Here is a 17,674-nt window from a genome sequence, read left to right as displayed (position 1 = left end):
TACTGCAGCAATGCGGCGTGGCATGGAGTCGATCAGTCTGTGGCACTGCTCAGGTGTTATGAGAGCCCAGTTTGCTCTGATAGTGGCCTTCAGCTCTTCTGCACTCTTAGGTCTGGCATATCGCATCTTCCTCTTCACAATACCCCATAGATTTTCTATGGGGTTAAGGTCAGGTGAGTTTGCTGGCCTATTAAGAACAGGGATACATGGTCCTTAAACCAGGTACTGGTAGCTCTGGCACTGTGTGCAGGTGCCAAGTCCTGTTGGAAAATGAAATCTGCATCTCCATAAAGTTGGTCAGCAGCATTGACCTTGGACCTCAGAAAACACAGTGGACCAACACCAGCAGATGACATGGCACCCCAAACCATCACTGACTGTGGGAACTTTACACTGGACCTCAAGCAACGTGGATTGTGTCCCTCTCCTCTCTTCCGCCAGACTCTGGGACCCTGATTTCCAAGGGAAATGCAAAATTTACTTTCATCAGAGAACATAACTTTGGACCACTCAGCAGCAGTCCAGTCCCTTTTTGAAGCAAGACATTTCTGACACTGTCTGTTGTTCAAGAGTGGCTTGACACAAGGAATGCGACAGCTGAAACCCATGTCTGTGTGTAGTGGTTCTTGAAGCACTGACTCCAGCTGCAGTCCACTCTTTGTGAATCTCCCCCACATTTTTGAACGGGTTTTGTTTCACAATCCTCTCCAGGGTGCGGTTATCCCTATTGCTTGTACACTTTTTTTCTACCACATCTTTTCCTTCCCTTCGCCTCTCTATTAATGTGCTTGGACACAGAGCTCTTTGAACAGCCAGCCTCTTTTGCAATGACCTTTTGTGTCTTGCCCTCCTTGAGCAAGGTGTCAATGGTCGTCTTTTGGACAACTGTCAAGTCAGCAGTCTTCCCCATGATTGTGTAGCCTACAGAACTAGACTGAGAGACCATTTAAAGGCCTCTGCAGGTGTTTTGAGTTAATTAGCTAATTAGAGCGTGGCAGCAGGTGTCTTCAGTATTGAACCTTTTCACAGTATTCTAATTTTCTGAGATACTGAATTTGGGATTTTCCTTAGTTGTCAGTTATAATCATCAAAATTAAAAGAAATAAACTGTACAAATGCTGGACATCCACACACCGCCACAGTATTATCAACCATCACATAACGTTACACCTCCATAACAATGTGCATGATTCAATACTCGTCAAATCATAAAGCACTCACCTGTCGCTTGTAAATAAAGTCAGCGCGTCTGTCATTCCATGTCCCTTTACTCCTATTAAAAAAATAAACATGGCCAAATAACTTGTTGTGTTCGGTGCTAGCTGTTAGCTACTCATAGTTGCAATCGTTGAAATGGCGCACAAAATTGTTGTTAGCGAATTAAGTTTGAGTAGTTTATCCTTTCTCAGTTATTCCTCTTTTGTCTGCAAAAGAGTGCCTTGAAAAATGCAGATCGGCAACAAGGTCTGGTGTAGGCGCCGACGACAGTGGCTTGGAAATTCCCAACTAAACGCTAGGCGCAGTGTTGCCAAATTGGGATCCTTTAACAATGTTGCCGCGAGTTATTTTTTATGTCTAATGATTGAAGCGACCTCATTGACATTTAGCCCCTGGAATGTGAATTTGAATGTGAACCCCGCCAAAAACGTGTATTTTACTCCTGGAACGCGATTTTAAACGGGGGACACCCACAGAGTGTATAAAGGGGTCACCTCGAAACGTGATTGGGTGTTTTTTCGAGAAAACCTCGCAGTCGCAACTCTGGCTGGGGGAAGCAGAGGGCGTGCTGTCATGGAACGTCAACATTTGATTGGCTGATGATTCTGTCGATAATGCTTGTTACAAATCAGATGCGACGTCTTTGAACAAAAGGGAAGCATTATCTGTAGTGCTGGCCCTGTTTTTATAAAGTCTATGTGCTGGCCACAGACTTTTTTTTATGTAGGATATTCCAGTTCAACCTCAACGAACCTAATCATAGGCCATTTTGTGGACATTACACAAATTAAAATGATACCTAAATAATAATAATAATGAAAACATTTTTTACACAATTTAATTTTGTATAGGGCAAGCCGAGAATGTGTGTGTGTGTGTGTGTGTGTGTGTGTGTGTGTGTGTGTGTGTGTGTGTGTGTGTGTGTGTGTGTGTGTGTATTTAAAAAAGCAGGAAAAATTAATGATAAGTCTAAAGTAATGATTATCAAAAATAAATAATATAGGCATGGTAAAAGTTCCGAGTTTTATTGTAATTTTCATGTAATAAAAAGCAGAATTCTGTTAGTATTAATAAAAATAAAAGTGAACTACGGCGACACATTTTTTCAGAAAATTCTAGGTATTTACTATTTCTACAATAAAGGGGAAAAACGTGTATGTTTAACTAAAATGACAGCAACGCCTAAAATGCTGTGACAGTCTACTACGCCATATTCTTCAATTTAAAGTACATCTGGAACGACGCTGGTTTTTTGTATTTCACAACAGAGCTTTTGTAGGTCAGTGAAAAGTGGCACACGTACAGCCGTAGCGCTGTGTGTCGCTGCCGAGCTCGTCTTCGGCTTTATCTCGACTTAAAGGAGACGCAACAAAGAGCGACAGTAGTGGGCCCTGCTAACAGCGTGGCTTACTATAGCTTTAAGAAGTTAAAATAAGGTCTGGGTCTTTAAAATGAATTTTGCACAGTTATTATAGAGATGATAGACTAAGTTTTCTATTTGTAAGACTTACATTTTTGCACCAAATTTGCAAAGAGAAGTAAGAGCGTCCACTGAAATATGTTTGACAATCGGATCAGGGCCGTTAGCAACCCAACATTTTTCATATTTTATGCCTCCTGTTTATTTCAAGCTATGTTTCATTTCGTTGAGAATTTTTGAGGCGTCCTTAAGTAAGAGAAAGCAACTTTAGCAGTGATGGAGCCGCAGCTCTCGAACAACAAAGAGGAGGTGGAGAATGAGACGGCCATGGAGAAATCCGCGGGGCAGAGTACCGCATCCACCCCGTGCAGGGCAGTCAGAGGACGCGGGGACGGGAAGACCGACGTGGCTTGCCCACCCGAGACAAACGGAGTTGCGACGAGCGTAGCGGGTTCCGGGCGGGTTTTACGTGACAGGTCAACGCGAACGATTCCCGTTTGGAGACAGAGCGATATCGGGGAAGACCGGGATGAAGTGACACGCGATGCTGCGGCGAATCGCCGGAGGAAAGCGAAATGCCCGCGGCGCAGGAAGAGCGCAGCAGCCGCTGCTGGTTCGTCGGACGCGGGCAGAGAGCGCGGCGGTGACTGCGACCTGCCGGATGAGTACGTGCGACTTTTGAGTCTGTATTACACATGACATTTTTTCGGCCACAATAACAAGGCCTCGCTTGTGCAGGTCCTAATAATAACGCATGGCATTTCTGTGACACTTTCACACATTAAGGCGTAATGCTGACAGACTGCAGTGTTTACATTTGCACTAGTGAAAGTACCTGTTTCTAACCGAGTAGTTCGGCAAAATAAATCACTCTCCCAATCTTTGACACTGTAAGGAGAATCTGAAACATGAGACATAAATAAACCAGCCTGTTTCTCCGTCTTATGACAGGTTTGAAGAAAACAAGGATGCGCTGGTTAATCGAGGTACTTTAAATGACATTTATTTTGTTAATGAGCATCTAAATGAGGCTGTGTATGGTCAGCCGTTTAATTAAGATTCTGTTATTTAAAAAACTGAGTATTCCAAAAGTGACTGTATTCATTCGATACTAGTACGTATTCTGTTTCATTTGAATTCTAAATAATAATGATTCAATTGAATTGTTAGTTAACAAATAGGCCTAACGTTTTTTGCCATTAAATTCTATGAAGCTCTGTGACTCAAGGATACAGGGATTCACTTTAGAATAGTTTGTGTTACAGTCTTACTAGTAACTATTTATTATGTTCTAGTACTTTATTTGTTTATAACTAGTCACTTCCCCCCAATAGATACGATATGTTATAGTTTACAAAGTTTTTTTTTTTTATTCAATATACTAGTACCTGTATTATGACACTAGTGTGTATCCTAGTTGTTGCTGATAACATTTCCTCTCACTGCTTATGTCAAATAAAGTTATTGTAACAAAAAACAAAACCTTACTACTAGTTATAACTGGGACACAAACTACTAGTGTCTAATAAAAAGTAATAATAAGTAGGTAGTAGTGTATATTCAGTTCAATAATCAATATCAGCAACCATTGGAAAACAAACTAGTAGGTAGTGAATAGTTATCTGAATATCTGGTAACTACAGTAAGGTTTCATTTGTTAAAAATAGTTAACATGAATTAACAATGAATAATACTTCTAAAGCATTTATCAATCTCAGTTTAAATTTCCACATTTACTAATACTGTACATTATTATAATCAAAAGCTGTATTTGTAAATATAATTTAATGGACCTGAGCTAACATGAATTAACAATGAACAGTTGTATTTCTATTAAATAATGTTAACAAAGAGTATTACATTCTGTAACAAATTTATTGCTCATTTTAGGTGTTGTGTTAAGGGACCTTATTGTAAAGTATTGAATATTTAAGTCACATATTGCTATAGAATTCATTGGCAAAAATTGCAATATGTAACCAGTAAGAGCTAATTAGCTAATTGAGATATTGACTATAGCAAAGAAATACATACTAGTATGTAATGAATATATGCAAATCATAGATTTACTTGAATAGATTTACTCACTATTGAAAGTACTAGTAATAAAATATACAAAAACGTAAACATAGGTCAAAGTGAGTTTTAAGTGAGTTTGCTTTAGGATGTGATCTGATTCTGCTTCATGTGACTGTGTTCTCTTCCAGCGGCCCGCGGCAGACGGGTGCAGGTGCGCTCAGGGGCCCGCACCTGCCGGGGCTCGCCTAGGACTGTGTTTAAAATTGAGCCAGAAATGGACATTGACTATGGTATGCTGCTGAGCTTTTAAATGTAGTAGACTGAACAGGTCCACTACAAAAGCTTGATCAAATACACGCTACAAAACGTACCTATAAATAACTATAATGGTTGCACATTCTGCTTGCAGTGGAGGCCAATAAAGCGGTCGAAAAGACAGGAGCAAGGTGATTGCACATGTACCATGAGAACACATGGACACTTGCTAATGAAAGACCCCATGAAATCAAAGCTGGATTTTTGTGGCTTTATATGCATTTAAAATGCATGGCGTTTCTATTCCATGAAAAAAATGGACCAAAACTATCTTGCATTATCAAATGCATTCAAGTTTCTGTCCTCCATCTAGCAAAAGCCAGTAGTGCATCATCATTTACACTGTGACGTAAACATAAGGCTATTGGCTGTTGGTCAAAAAAAAAAAAAAATAAGACCAGTTTCAACACCAGAAAGAAAAAAGTGTTCGTCAAGCCATTTCGTGGGGTCTTTGAAGACACTGATGGCTTTTAGTGTTTTGGAGTTGGTCTAACAAGCTCTATGATTGTCACTGCCATATTTCAGTGTGGAGAAAAAGGAAGAGGAAAGCATGGATGATGAGGACGTTGTAGAAGAGGAAGAGAGTCAATTTTTGGATGATCCAAAAGATGAAAACTACCTGCCCCATTCACATAGGTAATGTTGCATATATACTGATTGTAGTCATTTACAATTGACACTTATAATGCTTTAGAGGCTTGAACATTGTTATAACCTCTTGGAAACAGTTATCGTTTCATTTTATAAATGGCAGACATCTGATGTTGTGTTTTAGGATGATTACAGTAATCAGTTAATGATGAAATGAAAGAAATGAATTATTCAGACTTGTCAGGATTTCCAGTGTCACGGAAAACCGGTAAATATCAGGGAATTATAAAACTGTGAAATCCAGATCAAGGAAAGTAACTGAAATATCAAAAAATATCATAATATAGACAATTTCTATTGAAAATATCAGTTTTTCTAGTCATAATTTAAATAAAGTGATTTGAAAAAGGTGTGGAAAGATTGAGAAACACTGATTTCCAGGGTTTGCCAGATATGATTTCACGCATCCATCAGATTATGTGTGCTGATTATGACTTGTTGCTGATGTTTCTTTTGTTTCAACAGTGAGGAAGAGGACGCCATCAGCAGTGATGAAGACATCCCTTTTAGAGATGACCTGAATGACCAGAGCTATGATCCCAAGTATGAGAAGTGTGTATTTGTGTGTTCTGAAGTTCTCGTCTCCTACACCATCTACATTTCTGTTGTATTTCTGTGCAGGGATTTTCCTAAGGCAAGGCGCAGACCCCCTACTAGACTCAAGGAGAAGAAAGACAAGGCTGCATTGCCAGAGACTGCAACAGAGCAAGAGACAGAGATCAAAACTGAGGGAGGGGAGAGCACAGATGTGCAGGCCGCTGCTGAAGCTGAGGAAGGTGCCGAGCCACCCAGGAAGTGAGTCAGTGATGATGCTTTATGTTTGTGATGGAAACACAACTTGACACTCCTGCAACAAAATGTTACTCATTAGGTTTACAGTCTCCTTTAAACACTCACTTAGTGAATGATAAACAAATATTAACCATCAGACTTTATTGTTTTTTGTCTTAGAAGAGGGCGAAGAAGGAAAGATGATAAAAGTCCTCGTCTTCCTAAGAGAAGGTAAAAAAGCATCTCACATTGAACGCTGAAAACAGTCCTAAAACCTGAAGTTTTCTTTACAAATGTATAAATAAATTCCCTACATTAACTGGAGATCATTTGTTTTTGTACTCAGGAAAAAGCCGCCTGTGCAGTATGTGCGTTGTGAAATGGAAGGATGTGGTACAGTGCTGGCCCATCCGCGCTACTTACAGGTACAAACGCAAACTAGTGTTTCCCTCACTGACTGAAACCTGACACAAAAATTAGACTTGAAACCTTTCTGTTGTGTTTTTCTCCTGCAGCATCACATCAAATACCAACACCTGATGAAGAAGAAGTACGTCTGCCCTCATCCCTCATGCGGACGACTCTTCCGGCTGCAGAAACAACTACTGCGGCATGCCAAGCACCACACCGGTAAGATAAACAGATCCAGTTTAAAGACTGAAATAGTTATCATGAAGTGTCTTTGGTTGGGTGGCTTTTTTAAAGTACAGTCTGTGTTGCAGATCAGAGAGACTATATCTGTGAGTTCTGTGCTCGCGCCTTCAAGAGCTCTCACAACCTGGCTGTGCATCGAATGATACACACCGGAGAGAAACCACTGCAGTAAGTCGAATCTCTGCTGCTTACAGACTACTGCACAGTATTACTTTTCCAATTGAGAGGACTAAGTACAGCCTCTTAAAAAAAAAAAAAAATCTCCTGAAGGGTTTAATTTTGTGATAATGACCAGCTGTTCATTATTCTGCTTATTACGTGGCTACTTTAAATAAAAAGGATGTTAAACATTGATTTGGGTTGAGATGTATAATTTTAAAGCTTGATGGTTTAACTTTTACAAATTAGTAAAAAAAAAAAAAAATACATAAATATTAGTGTTGTCCTTTTAATATTATATTGATCTTAATTGATATTGATTTTGTACATAATTTATAAATAATATATAATTGTTAACGAGGACTGAAGTGAAAACTGCCTTGTATTCACATGTGCATGATTATTAAGCAGGTTTTCTTTTACAGGTAAAAATAGATTTAAGACACTGAAAAGTAGAAAGTTATTAAATGCACATAATAAGGATGTAATACTATAGAAATTGCTTAATTGGGGTGTGACCATTGGACAAGAAATAAAAAAAAAGTTGAGAAGAAAAGATATTAATGGCAAAAGACTATTATTTTTGAGGTGAAAAACTAGCTTTTGAACCAAAAATTAATGGATCAGGACCCCTTTAGTCTCCAGAGCCACCATTTTCCAGAACTACAAACTACCTTGAGTCTCCAGAAGTACAAGCTGTCAGGATATCAGAGACTTTAAGGCAAGGAGTCCTCATTTTCCAGCGATTCTCAAACGATTCGTTCGAAGCAGTTCAAAGATTCAGTCTCTCTAAACCCCTCCTTTACGTGAGCCTGCTCTGCTCTGATTGGTCAGATGGCCTAGTCTATTGTGGTCTACCGTGTACAGCGGTGTCAGAAACGATACACCTATTTCAATAGTTCTTTATAGGGATGCACCGAAATGAGAATTCTTGGCCGAAGCCGAACAAAATGAAACACTGGGCCGAATGAAACAAAATGAAACACTTGCCATTTTTTTCACCATTGCATAAATTGAATAGTCAAAACATTTTTTTAACATTCTAGCAGACATTATACCAATAAAACACAATTTAACTTAATAAGTTTGTAAAATAATTTTTGGTCATTTTTGAGACCCCCTTCTTGAATCAGGCATGCATTTTTTTACTGTACAAATAAATGCAGCCTTGCTGAGCAGTAGAGTCTTTTAAAGCATTAGGAAATATTACAGATCCCAGTCTGAACATGTGTGAATGCTATAATAAATGTATTAATAGAGCTGTTGTAATTATTATTATCCTTATTATTGTCTTTTTTCTTTTATTTTACAGAACAACAGTAAAATTACAGTGATAACGTTTATTAATGTTGATGGAGTTCTTGCTTTTTCTCAGCTTTTACTTTGACGTTTGATGCACGTATCACATTGTCACATGCCTTCATAAAATTCAATTCATAAAAATGTTACTAAGTACCTGACCAGTAACACTATTTCAGCATAGATTTTCCTGGCGCTTCGGACTTTGAACCCTACCACGAGCTCACGCAGCGCTATTTGAATACATGCAAATCGCTCATTAGAAAACATAACATTTTGCAGTTCATTTAATTGTTTATGGGCATTTCGCGATTTCAGTCATCATACAGTAACCAGCAACAACCACTCCTTCCTCTTCTCATCGAAGACCTGCGATGCAGTACTAAACAGTCTCTCGCTGTCGGTGCTTGAAATGATTTTTGCGTCTTTCTCGGACCGTTTTAAATGATTCCACACTGCCGTCATCTTTGTTGCATTTTGTTGCATTTTCGGCCAAATAATTTCGGTTGCCGAACATTCGGTGCATCCCTAGTTCTGTATTTTGAACACAAATATAAACATCTATTATTTAGAATACTTACAGGTTGTGTTATTTTAACTGGCCCATCCAGTTTTCTGGAGGCCCACCTACAATAAAAATCCTGGCGCCGCTAGTGCCCCAAAGTTGGATTCGAATTACTAACGACTCGTTTCAGCTGTTCAGAGTCAATTCTTTATTTTGGGAGGTAATAACTTTATTTATCGTGCACTTTCAGCTTTACAGCTTTGCAGATCGTTTACATTCACATACAGCTACATTACACACTGCATGAAAGGCAACATTGGAAATGGCATAATAGTGGCCTTTTAATATGAATCACAAGTTGAAATGTCATGAAATAGATTGACTTTTTTTTTTTATGCACACCTGATTATACCGTTTTCACTTTCAGCCCTTATTAACAATTATATATATCACTTATAAATGATTACATACAAAATTCATAGTAGTTGTTAAGATTGATGTTTGGAATTGGCAAAATGTGGCGCAAACATGGAGGAGCAAAACATGACGGACGGTTCAGATGGCCAAATACAGCGTGTTCTGATGTAGTGAAGGAAGGACGTTGAAGGTGTAACATGGAAGATAGTGAGATGACTGATATTTGTTGCGCTCCTACATGCCCTGAAATTAAATATATATAGTCATAAATATATTGTATGTAATCGCATTAACTTTTGGTAGCTTTGTAAAAATGTCTGTACCAAGGAGATTGTGTTTGAGTTGTCATTGTTCATGTTCATTATTTTAACAGAGAAAAAATGACACACTTCACATTTGACATTGTATAATTGTCAAAAAACAAAAAAGTTCAACACTATAGTCATTTCACAGATAGATAAATTTCAAGCTTCCCATTTCTTCCTAGGTGTGAAATCTGTGGTTTCACTTGCCGTCAGAAGGCCTCCCTTAACTGGCACATGAAGAAGCACGACGCCGATGCCACGTACCAGTTCTCCTGCAGCATCTGCGGCAAGAAGTTCGAAAAGAAGGACAGTGTAGTGGCCCACAAAGCCAAGAGCCACCCTGAGGTGCTTATTGCCGAAGCCCTGGCCGCCAATGCTGGAGCACTCATCACCACTCCTGCTGGAGTCACCACGCTGCTGGAGACCTCCACGGGCTCCATGCAGGCAGAGCAGGTGGTCCCTGAGGCTCAGGGGAGCTCAGCAATACCAGCGGGTCAGGTGGCCCCAGTGACGCACTTGGGTCCAGTGATGGTTGTGGATCAGGATCACCCACTACACACCATGCAGGTACCCGTTACCCTGGCCTTGTCGTCGACAGAAGAGGAAAACAGAGCTCCCTCGCAGCAGACCTCCACTCACTCTCTGCAGATGCCACTACAGTTCGTCTCGACTCCCATCTCGCAGCAACACCAAATCCAACAGCTACCCATTCAGCCCTCCACTACCAGCGTCACCCAGCAGGCTGCTTTGGTCCAGCAGCTGCCCATTCAGTCCTACAGCTCTCAATCCCAGATTGTCCACATGGCCTTCAGAGCTCTTCCTCAGCAGCAGCTGCCTCTTCAAACCGCCCAGTCACATCAAAACCTGACCCTCCCTAGACCCCCAAGCCACAACCCGGCTTCCAATACTCCCCTCCTCTCCCAAACCCTGCCCGAGGCGCCCGCTGACTCCCGGAGCGTTTTGGGATTCGGGAGCGATGCTGTTTCCTCATCTACATCAACCCAGTCTTCCTCTATTTCTTTAGAGACGAGACAGGTGGTCTGGGAGGGAGACGGGACTAATGAGAATGGAAATGGGGGTGGGGTTTGGGAGATGGGTGGAGGGGGGGAGGAGCAAAACATGACAGACAGTTCAGACGGCCAAATACAGCGTGTTCTGATGTAGTGAAGGAAGGAAGTTGAAGGTCTGACATGGAAGATAGTGAGATGACTGTTATTTGTCGCACTCCTACAACGCCCTGAAGTTAAATATATAGAGTCATAAATATATTGTATGTAATCGCATTAACTTTTGGTAGCTTTGTAGAAATGTGTGTACCAGGGAGACTGTGTTTGAGTTATTGTTATTGTTCATTTTGTATATAAACAGTTATAGTCCCCTCCGACAACCACATCTGTTTTGTGTGTGTGTGTGTGTGTGAGTGTGAGTGTGTTGTTTTGTGGCTGTAGAGGCTTCCACAGAACTTAATTCAGTTTAGTCTATGTGAGTAAACCCATTGTGTGTAAGCAAACTTGTGCGGTCATGTGGCTTGAATTGGTACTGTAGAAATTATGGATGCACCCATATTACACATAAGCCGATAATTATTTTCATGTTATGGTCAATATTAAAATTCCATCCTATTTTGTCTAAATAAGTTTAAAATAAAACACTAAAAACAAAAAAATTGTTTTAAATGTTACAAGTGAATTTAGGCATCCTACGAAAAAGATATTCATTTTGAAATTTGTTAAATAATTATTAAATTATTAGTGTTTTTAAAAATTTACTTTAACTGAGCATTTAATGATGGCGAAAATATAAATGCAAAAAATATATATATATACTGATATACACTATTGTTCAAACGTTTGGTGTACTATTGGTTTTGATATGTATATATATTTTTAACTAATTTTATGTAAACACAACACTTTTTTTAAATTCTAATATTGTGAAATATAAGTATAATTAAAAATAATTATTTTCTATTTTAATACATTTTAAAATGTATTTATTCCTGAGATGGCAAAGCTGAATTTTCAGCAGCCGTTACTCTTCTGTGTAACATAATCCTCTAGAAATAATTCTAATATGGTGATTTGGTGCTCATGAAACATTTATTATTATAAATGTTGAAAACAGGTGTGCTGTGTTAACCATGATCCTTTTTTTCACGATTCTTTGATGAATATAAAGTTTAAAATAACAGCCTTAACTCGAAAGATAATTTTTTGTTACATTATTTATAAATGTCTTTTCTGTCACTGCATGAATTTAATGCATCTTTGCTGAATAAATGTACTAATTTCTTTCAAACAAATCTGCCTCCAACTTTTGAACATTATTGTATATCCAATTTAAACTTATAGGCTAACAATTTTATGAAAAAAAAAACCCTATATCACCAGTAACAGATACAACACCCATATATCGTGCATCCCTAGGTGAAATTAACCGTTATAGTGAAAAAGGGACACTAAAGTTTGAAAATATATTGACCATATACATTTTTAGAGTCATCAAGTACACAATTTGTATACATACATTTATCGTTTCAAAACCTTAAACTAATGTAAGATTAAAAAGGGTGGGTTTTGGAAGCCAGATAAAACCCAAATAAAATAATGACATCTTTTCCTTAAACTTGTTTGAAGAATTTTCACAAGTCTCTCTCTGCTAGTATTGACCACATCGCCTTTGTCTATAAAATAATTGCCTGTGGAGTAAGTCTGAAACACATTTTACAGACCACTTACCATAATCTCATCAGTAGCATATTAATTCAATAAATATAACACATAACATCGTGGGTGTTTTACCCAAATTGTGTCATAAAGACACTAAGTTTTGAATTTCTGACTGTAATAACGTCTTAGGAGTGTGAGAGTCTGGCGTACTGCTTGAGTGCACGTTTTGGTGGAATGAGAGAATCATTCACGCCCACTCTTCTCTTCTTTCGCTGTTCACTGTCTTTCTCTCCGTCTGTCTCTGTGTCTTCCTTACAAGAAGCCAGAGGAACTTGATTGTGTGAAACTGCAACATTGTCTTTCGGTCCACTGTCAGAGGTGACCACACGTTTACTCTGCAGATCGCTGTCATGTGCGAACTTGCAGCAGCTTCCAAAGCGGCAGCGGCCATCCTTCCTGTAGGCCACACAAATGCGCTTACCGTCAATCTGGGTGGGGCGAGCTTGTAAAGTAAGAGGTACGTGTTTCTGTAGGACATTCAGTCTCTCCTCAGCCAGTTCTTTAAAGGGGTTAGCAAACACACTGCTTCCTGTAAGCACTCCACCCAAGCTGGATCCTCCCAGAGGTGGAGGTGGAAGCTTGTGCGTGTGAGGACGGACAGATGGGGTTGGCAAGGGCTCAGAAAAGGAGCGATCAGCATTGGGCGTCTCCTCTTGATCCTCATTCTCTGGACCAGATACAGACTCACTGGAAAGCAATTCCGACTCCAACAGGAAATTACGGCTTTTTGTCTTCTCTACAGTACTTTCTGTCTTTTTGAAGGACCTAAGCAGAAATAATTAAAGACATTTATCTATAAAGTGATACATGATCCTTCTAAGCTTATTAAAGGAATAACTGACCTTTTTTATTATGTTGTCATTTATTCATGAAAATATAAATGGTGACCACCGCTGTCAAAGTTCTCAGTTTATTCTTACATAGTAGAAAAAAAAAACACCTTCATCACACTTTATCATACTTTTAAAAAGAGTACTTATTGTTGAAATAACATATACTTAAGTGTGAACTGAATGTAATGCTTTCAGGTGCTTAATTGCATGTTAACTGCATTGAAATTAAAATGTATTATAGTTTAAATTTATATTAAATTCAATTAGTTGAACTTAAGAGTGCTTTTCGGCCCACTTCAGTAGGACTTAAGTACATCTTAATATGTGATTTCATAATTACTTCTTATTGTCTTTTAAATATGGTTAAAGTGTACTGAAAAAGGAACTGGAATGCATTTATAAACTAAATTACACTTTAATGTCATTTCCACTGAAATTTGTATTTTAGATATTTTTATATATATTTGTATTTACACATTTGTAATTGTATTCATTTTATGTATTAATGTAAATGTCAATGTATTAATGTATTAACTTTAAATGTCATATCAAATACACACTATAGTTCGAATTAGAATCAAGCGTTTACATTTGCTTTAGTATGTTAGTCAACACATAAAAATAAAAATCTTCAAAAATAATCTTTAAAGCACAACAAATTATCATTTTAAATATAATGATTTAAAATTAGGGTTGTTTAACAATGCACCCCAAGCCGTAAAATTCGATAAAATCATTTTTTGACGATTCAAGTCAGTTAAGATGTTAAATGAATCACGATAAATTTTGGGGTGGGGGGTTATATGAATATATCTCTGAGGGAAAAGTTTAGATGATATTTTCTTTTTATTTTGTCTGTATAATGTAGTATTTATAAGCGCAGCACTGCTTTGTTTCCAGCGGTGACCAAAGAAACGCTCTATCGCTGCTGTTACATAAGCGCCACCTGCTGTCAGAGAGTGAATTGTTTTAGTTATTTTTTTATTGGGTTAACCTATGATTTGATTTATAAACTGCATGTATGCAGCCTCATTGTTTGGATTGTTATTAAAATATAGTGGTTTTAAGTTTATTTTTAGTTTTTTTTATTTGCATTTGTATGGGATTTGTTTTAAAATTTCAGTTTCACAAATAGACATCGTGCTACATAATTTTGGCTGAGAAATAATAAAAGGGCAACTTTTCATTTATAATTTGCCTTTTTTTTAAATCGTGGGAAAATCAGTATCGTGAACTGCATATCATGAGTTGAGTGAATCGTTACATCCCTATTTAAAATGTATGTTAAATTAAAACTTTCAATTTGGCATTATTACAAAGTGCAGTGTTAAGAAGTTATGAAAGTGTACTCTCTTAAAGTACACTTAAGTGGCTTTTTAAATTGTACTTTTATCTGCAAGTTAAACTATACTTTTAAGATAAAACACAAAATTAGTTATCCTATTGTACTACAATTGTTTTTTTACCACATAATGTAAGTGAATGGTGAGCACCTCTCTCAAACAAGATTTGGATTTACAGTATTAAATTACAGGGCTTAAATTTCAGTCTTTTCCTCACAAAAAGGGGCTATTATTTGGCTTCAGCAGACTTGGAACACAGTCCACAAGTCGTCTGGACTAACGTTACTTTTATAAGCTTTTTTTACTTTTTGGAGCTTGACAGCCCCAGTCCCCATTCACTCTTACTCAATTCAAATATCACGATAACCAGCTCATTTTTTTTAAATTATTTTGTTCCAGTGCAGAATTAATGTTGGTTTGTAATGAGTAAATGATGACAGAAATTCAGAATTTTTATTTTTGTATGAGCTATCCCTTTAAGATTCAAGATTACGACTTTGGAAAGAAGCTACTCTTCACACTTGGCCTTTTCAAATTAAAAACTCCTATATTGACTGAAAACGGATATTATAAATATAAGCAGGTATTTATTTGTTTATTTAATTATGAATGACTTACTCCTCCGGATTGTCTTCTCCCTTCTCTTCATCCTCTGACTCGGATGAAACCCCGTATCCCACAAGCGAATTCATATCGACAGTAGAACTGTCATCCAAATCTTTGAAAAACTGTATGATTAGATATCGAAGAATTTGAATCGTTTGTTTATCAGGAAGTCAGTTTTTCTTCTTGGTCCCCGAACAGATTGTCGTGGAAATAAAAAGTAAATGAATGTGCCACCGCGAGGCGCGGAATGGTATTGCGACAATTATATCAACATGAGTATTAAAAATCGTTTTTGTTCATTAAAATAAAGCAATAATATAAATAAAATTTAAATAATAAATCTAATACTGAATCGTAAATACTAAAATAATACTGAAAATTAGTACTTCGGCAACTAACTGAAATAAAATCATTTTAAGTTGAAGTTCTAAAAACTAAATCTGAAAAAAAAAATTAAAAATGTGCATAACAAAATTACTATAATTAATATATGTTATATATATATATATATATATATATATATATATATATATATATATATATATATATATATATATATATATATATATAGACATTTTCATTATATTTTAATTACAATTAATATAAAAATAAAATCTAATTCAAAATAGGCTTATATATAAACAATAGTCTACTAAAATAACACTGAGGGATATAAGTTTTTTAAAACAGGCCTAACACACAGAGAGACATATGCATTATACACAGCGACACTGGTGGGACATGTCCTCATCACTATTTTGTCCCCATTGCTTTATGGAACAGCTTTGTTAACAATAAGTGTTTCAGTAAATGGTGATCCAGCACTGGAATTTATTTTTAATGTTTAAGATGAGTGTTTGTTGCATTCGTTATCAGTGACAGGAGGAATATGGCAATAGTGCATATATCTTCTCTCATGCAAGGTGTGCAAACAGAGTCACATTCTGATCTATCACTTTTGCACAGATGTGACAGCTCTCTAAATACTTTCTAGTGAAACCACAAAATGAAAAAGAAATGTTTCACATCATTTGATATACACCCACTGACAAACATCTGTGTAATACAGTACATCATAGACTATTATTCATCAAGATAATATGACATCATTATTTGTGTATAGCATAATTACAGAAATAACTAATATAATGTAAGCCTTACAACTTGTATAAAAAGAGGATTATTACACTATAATATAGTAATTACTTTAAAAGTAAATTGATTTCCACAATAAAATTCATGCACAAAATTTAAATTGTTTTCTATTATTGTTTCACTCTGATAGTGAAATAGGTTTTAACTGCATCACTTTTGACTGACGCAATTTAGGGAAAGGTTGTGTATAAGCATTTCCACTTCTGACAGACAAAATATGGGCCTTTTTAGACACAAAGACTAGCTCAAATAACTGTCTGTAACAGCTTACAGCACTCTCCAGTCTCCCCTATTGTAAAAAGGGGAGGTAGATAAGCCTAGAAAAATAGAAAAGCGGAATACAACCCTGTTATACCACCCTTACATTTTATTTCACTTGATAGAAATCAATTCCTTGTGTGATTAGGTACTTATAAATAGACGGCCCGACCACAGAATTTGGCAGAAAGCAGCAGATTTCACAAACTGAACTCACAAATTTTGGCTGATTTAAAAATGTTTTCTGCTACCAACTGGAGTGAAGCATTTCTGTATTAAAATCTAAAGTCGTTAAGGAATATCTTGACATGCTTTAAATAATTTAAACAACTGGCAACAACATAAAACAACATCACCGTCTGCCTCACTGGTAAACTTGTAGCCCGCTCTGCGGTGGGTGGATCTATGATGTTAACTCTAGCCAATGAAATTCCGTCGTGACATTCCCAGCCCCTCAAACGCGGGAGGCGGAGTCACGGGTAATTCAGAACTACATCTTAAAACAGGAGAAGAACAGCGTTTTGGAAGTCGTGCTATAAGTCATGCGAGATATTTTGGCGACAGTGAAATAACCGCTAGTGACAAACAGCGTCTGAGGATCATCACAATTTAACATCTACACATCCTATGGTAGTACAAGCCTATAGTGGGGTCCTATAAAAGCAAGGATATATGCTGATTTATTCCTGCTGTTGATTCCAACGTTATTTTTCAAACATTAGGTGTTTTTGAGTATAAATGGCTGGCAGAGGTACAAACGGTCGTCATGGGTCTCGGGGCCACGCAGGGAGGACCGCAGCTCTAGCCCGGCTGCTTCATAAGGAATGCATCCAACTCCTGGAGTTATACGTAAGTCTCAAAATAGAGCTTATTTATACAGATCTAATCTGATTATTATATTGAACTGTTGAGCATTTCCTAATTATGGCCTGGTGTGCGACCCAAACTTCGGTCATCGGCATTATGCCATGATTTAGCTGAAGGAATATCTGCGGTGTTATAGAAGTGACAGCGTTG

The 17,674-nt window shown here is 37.4% G+C and overlaps 2 protein-coding genes across 4 annotated transcripts; one reads left to right on the top strand and one right to left on the bottom strand.

The window, feature by feature from the left end:
* The first annotated feature begins 2,544 nt into the window (after window positions 1–2,544).
* LOC109056480 (E3 ubiquitin-protein ligase ZFP91-like) lies at window positions 2,545–11,123 on the top strand. Of its 3 annotated transcripts, none has more exons than XM_042759002.1 (12): window positions 2,545–3,303; window positions 3,590–3,624; window positions 4,846–4,947; window positions 5,067–5,103; window positions 5,498–5,608; window positions 6,089–6,166; window positions 6,245–6,418; window positions 6,578–6,625; window positions 6,741–6,819; window positions 6,910–7,024; window positions 7,117–7,216; window positions 9,916–11,123. In XM_042759002.1, the coding sequence occupies exons 1-12, from the start codon at window positions 2,915–2,917 to the stop codon at window positions 10,895–10,897; spliced, it is 2,250 nt and encodes a 749-aa protein (XP_042614936.1). In that variant the 5' UTR covers window positions 2,545–2,914; the 3' UTR covers window positions 10,898–11,123. The 3 variants fall into 3 exon arrangements, with proteins under 3 accessions (XP_042614936.1, XP_018929229.2, XP_018929228.2); XM_019073683.2 differs by having other exon boundaries at window positions 2,546–3,303; window positions 6,575–6,625; XM_019073684.2 differs by lacking the exons at window positions 3,590–3,624; window positions 4,846–4,947; window positions 5,067–5,103 and having other exon boundaries at window positions 6,575–6,625.
* Window positions 11,124–12,246: 1,123 nt separating this feature from the next.
* Window positions 12,247–15,446, bottom strand: LOC109056479. Its single transcript, XM_042759021.1, has 2 exons — window positions 15,257–15,446; window positions 12,247–13,227 (listed from the first exon to the last, which is right to left on the bottom strand). The coding sequence occupies exons 1-2, from the start codon at window positions 15,328–15,330 to the stop codon at window positions 12,588–12,590; spliced, it is 714 nt and encodes a 237-aa protein (XP_042614955.1). The 5' UTR covers window positions 15,331–15,446; the 3' UTR covers window positions 12,247–12,587.
* Between the last annotated feature and the right edge of the window lie 2,228 nt (window positions 15,447–17,674).

This window comes from Cyprinus carpio, chromosome A1, assembly GCF_018340385.1.
Source record: "Cyprinus carpio isolate SPL01 chromosome A1, ASM1834038v1, whole genome shotgun sequence".
NCBI lineage: Eukaryota > Metazoa > Chordata > Actinopteri > Cypriniformes > Cyprinidae > Cyprinus > Cyprinus carpio.
The sequence above is the reverse complement of the archived record's forward strand: the minus strand, read 5'-3'. Positions and strand labels throughout refer to the sequence as shown.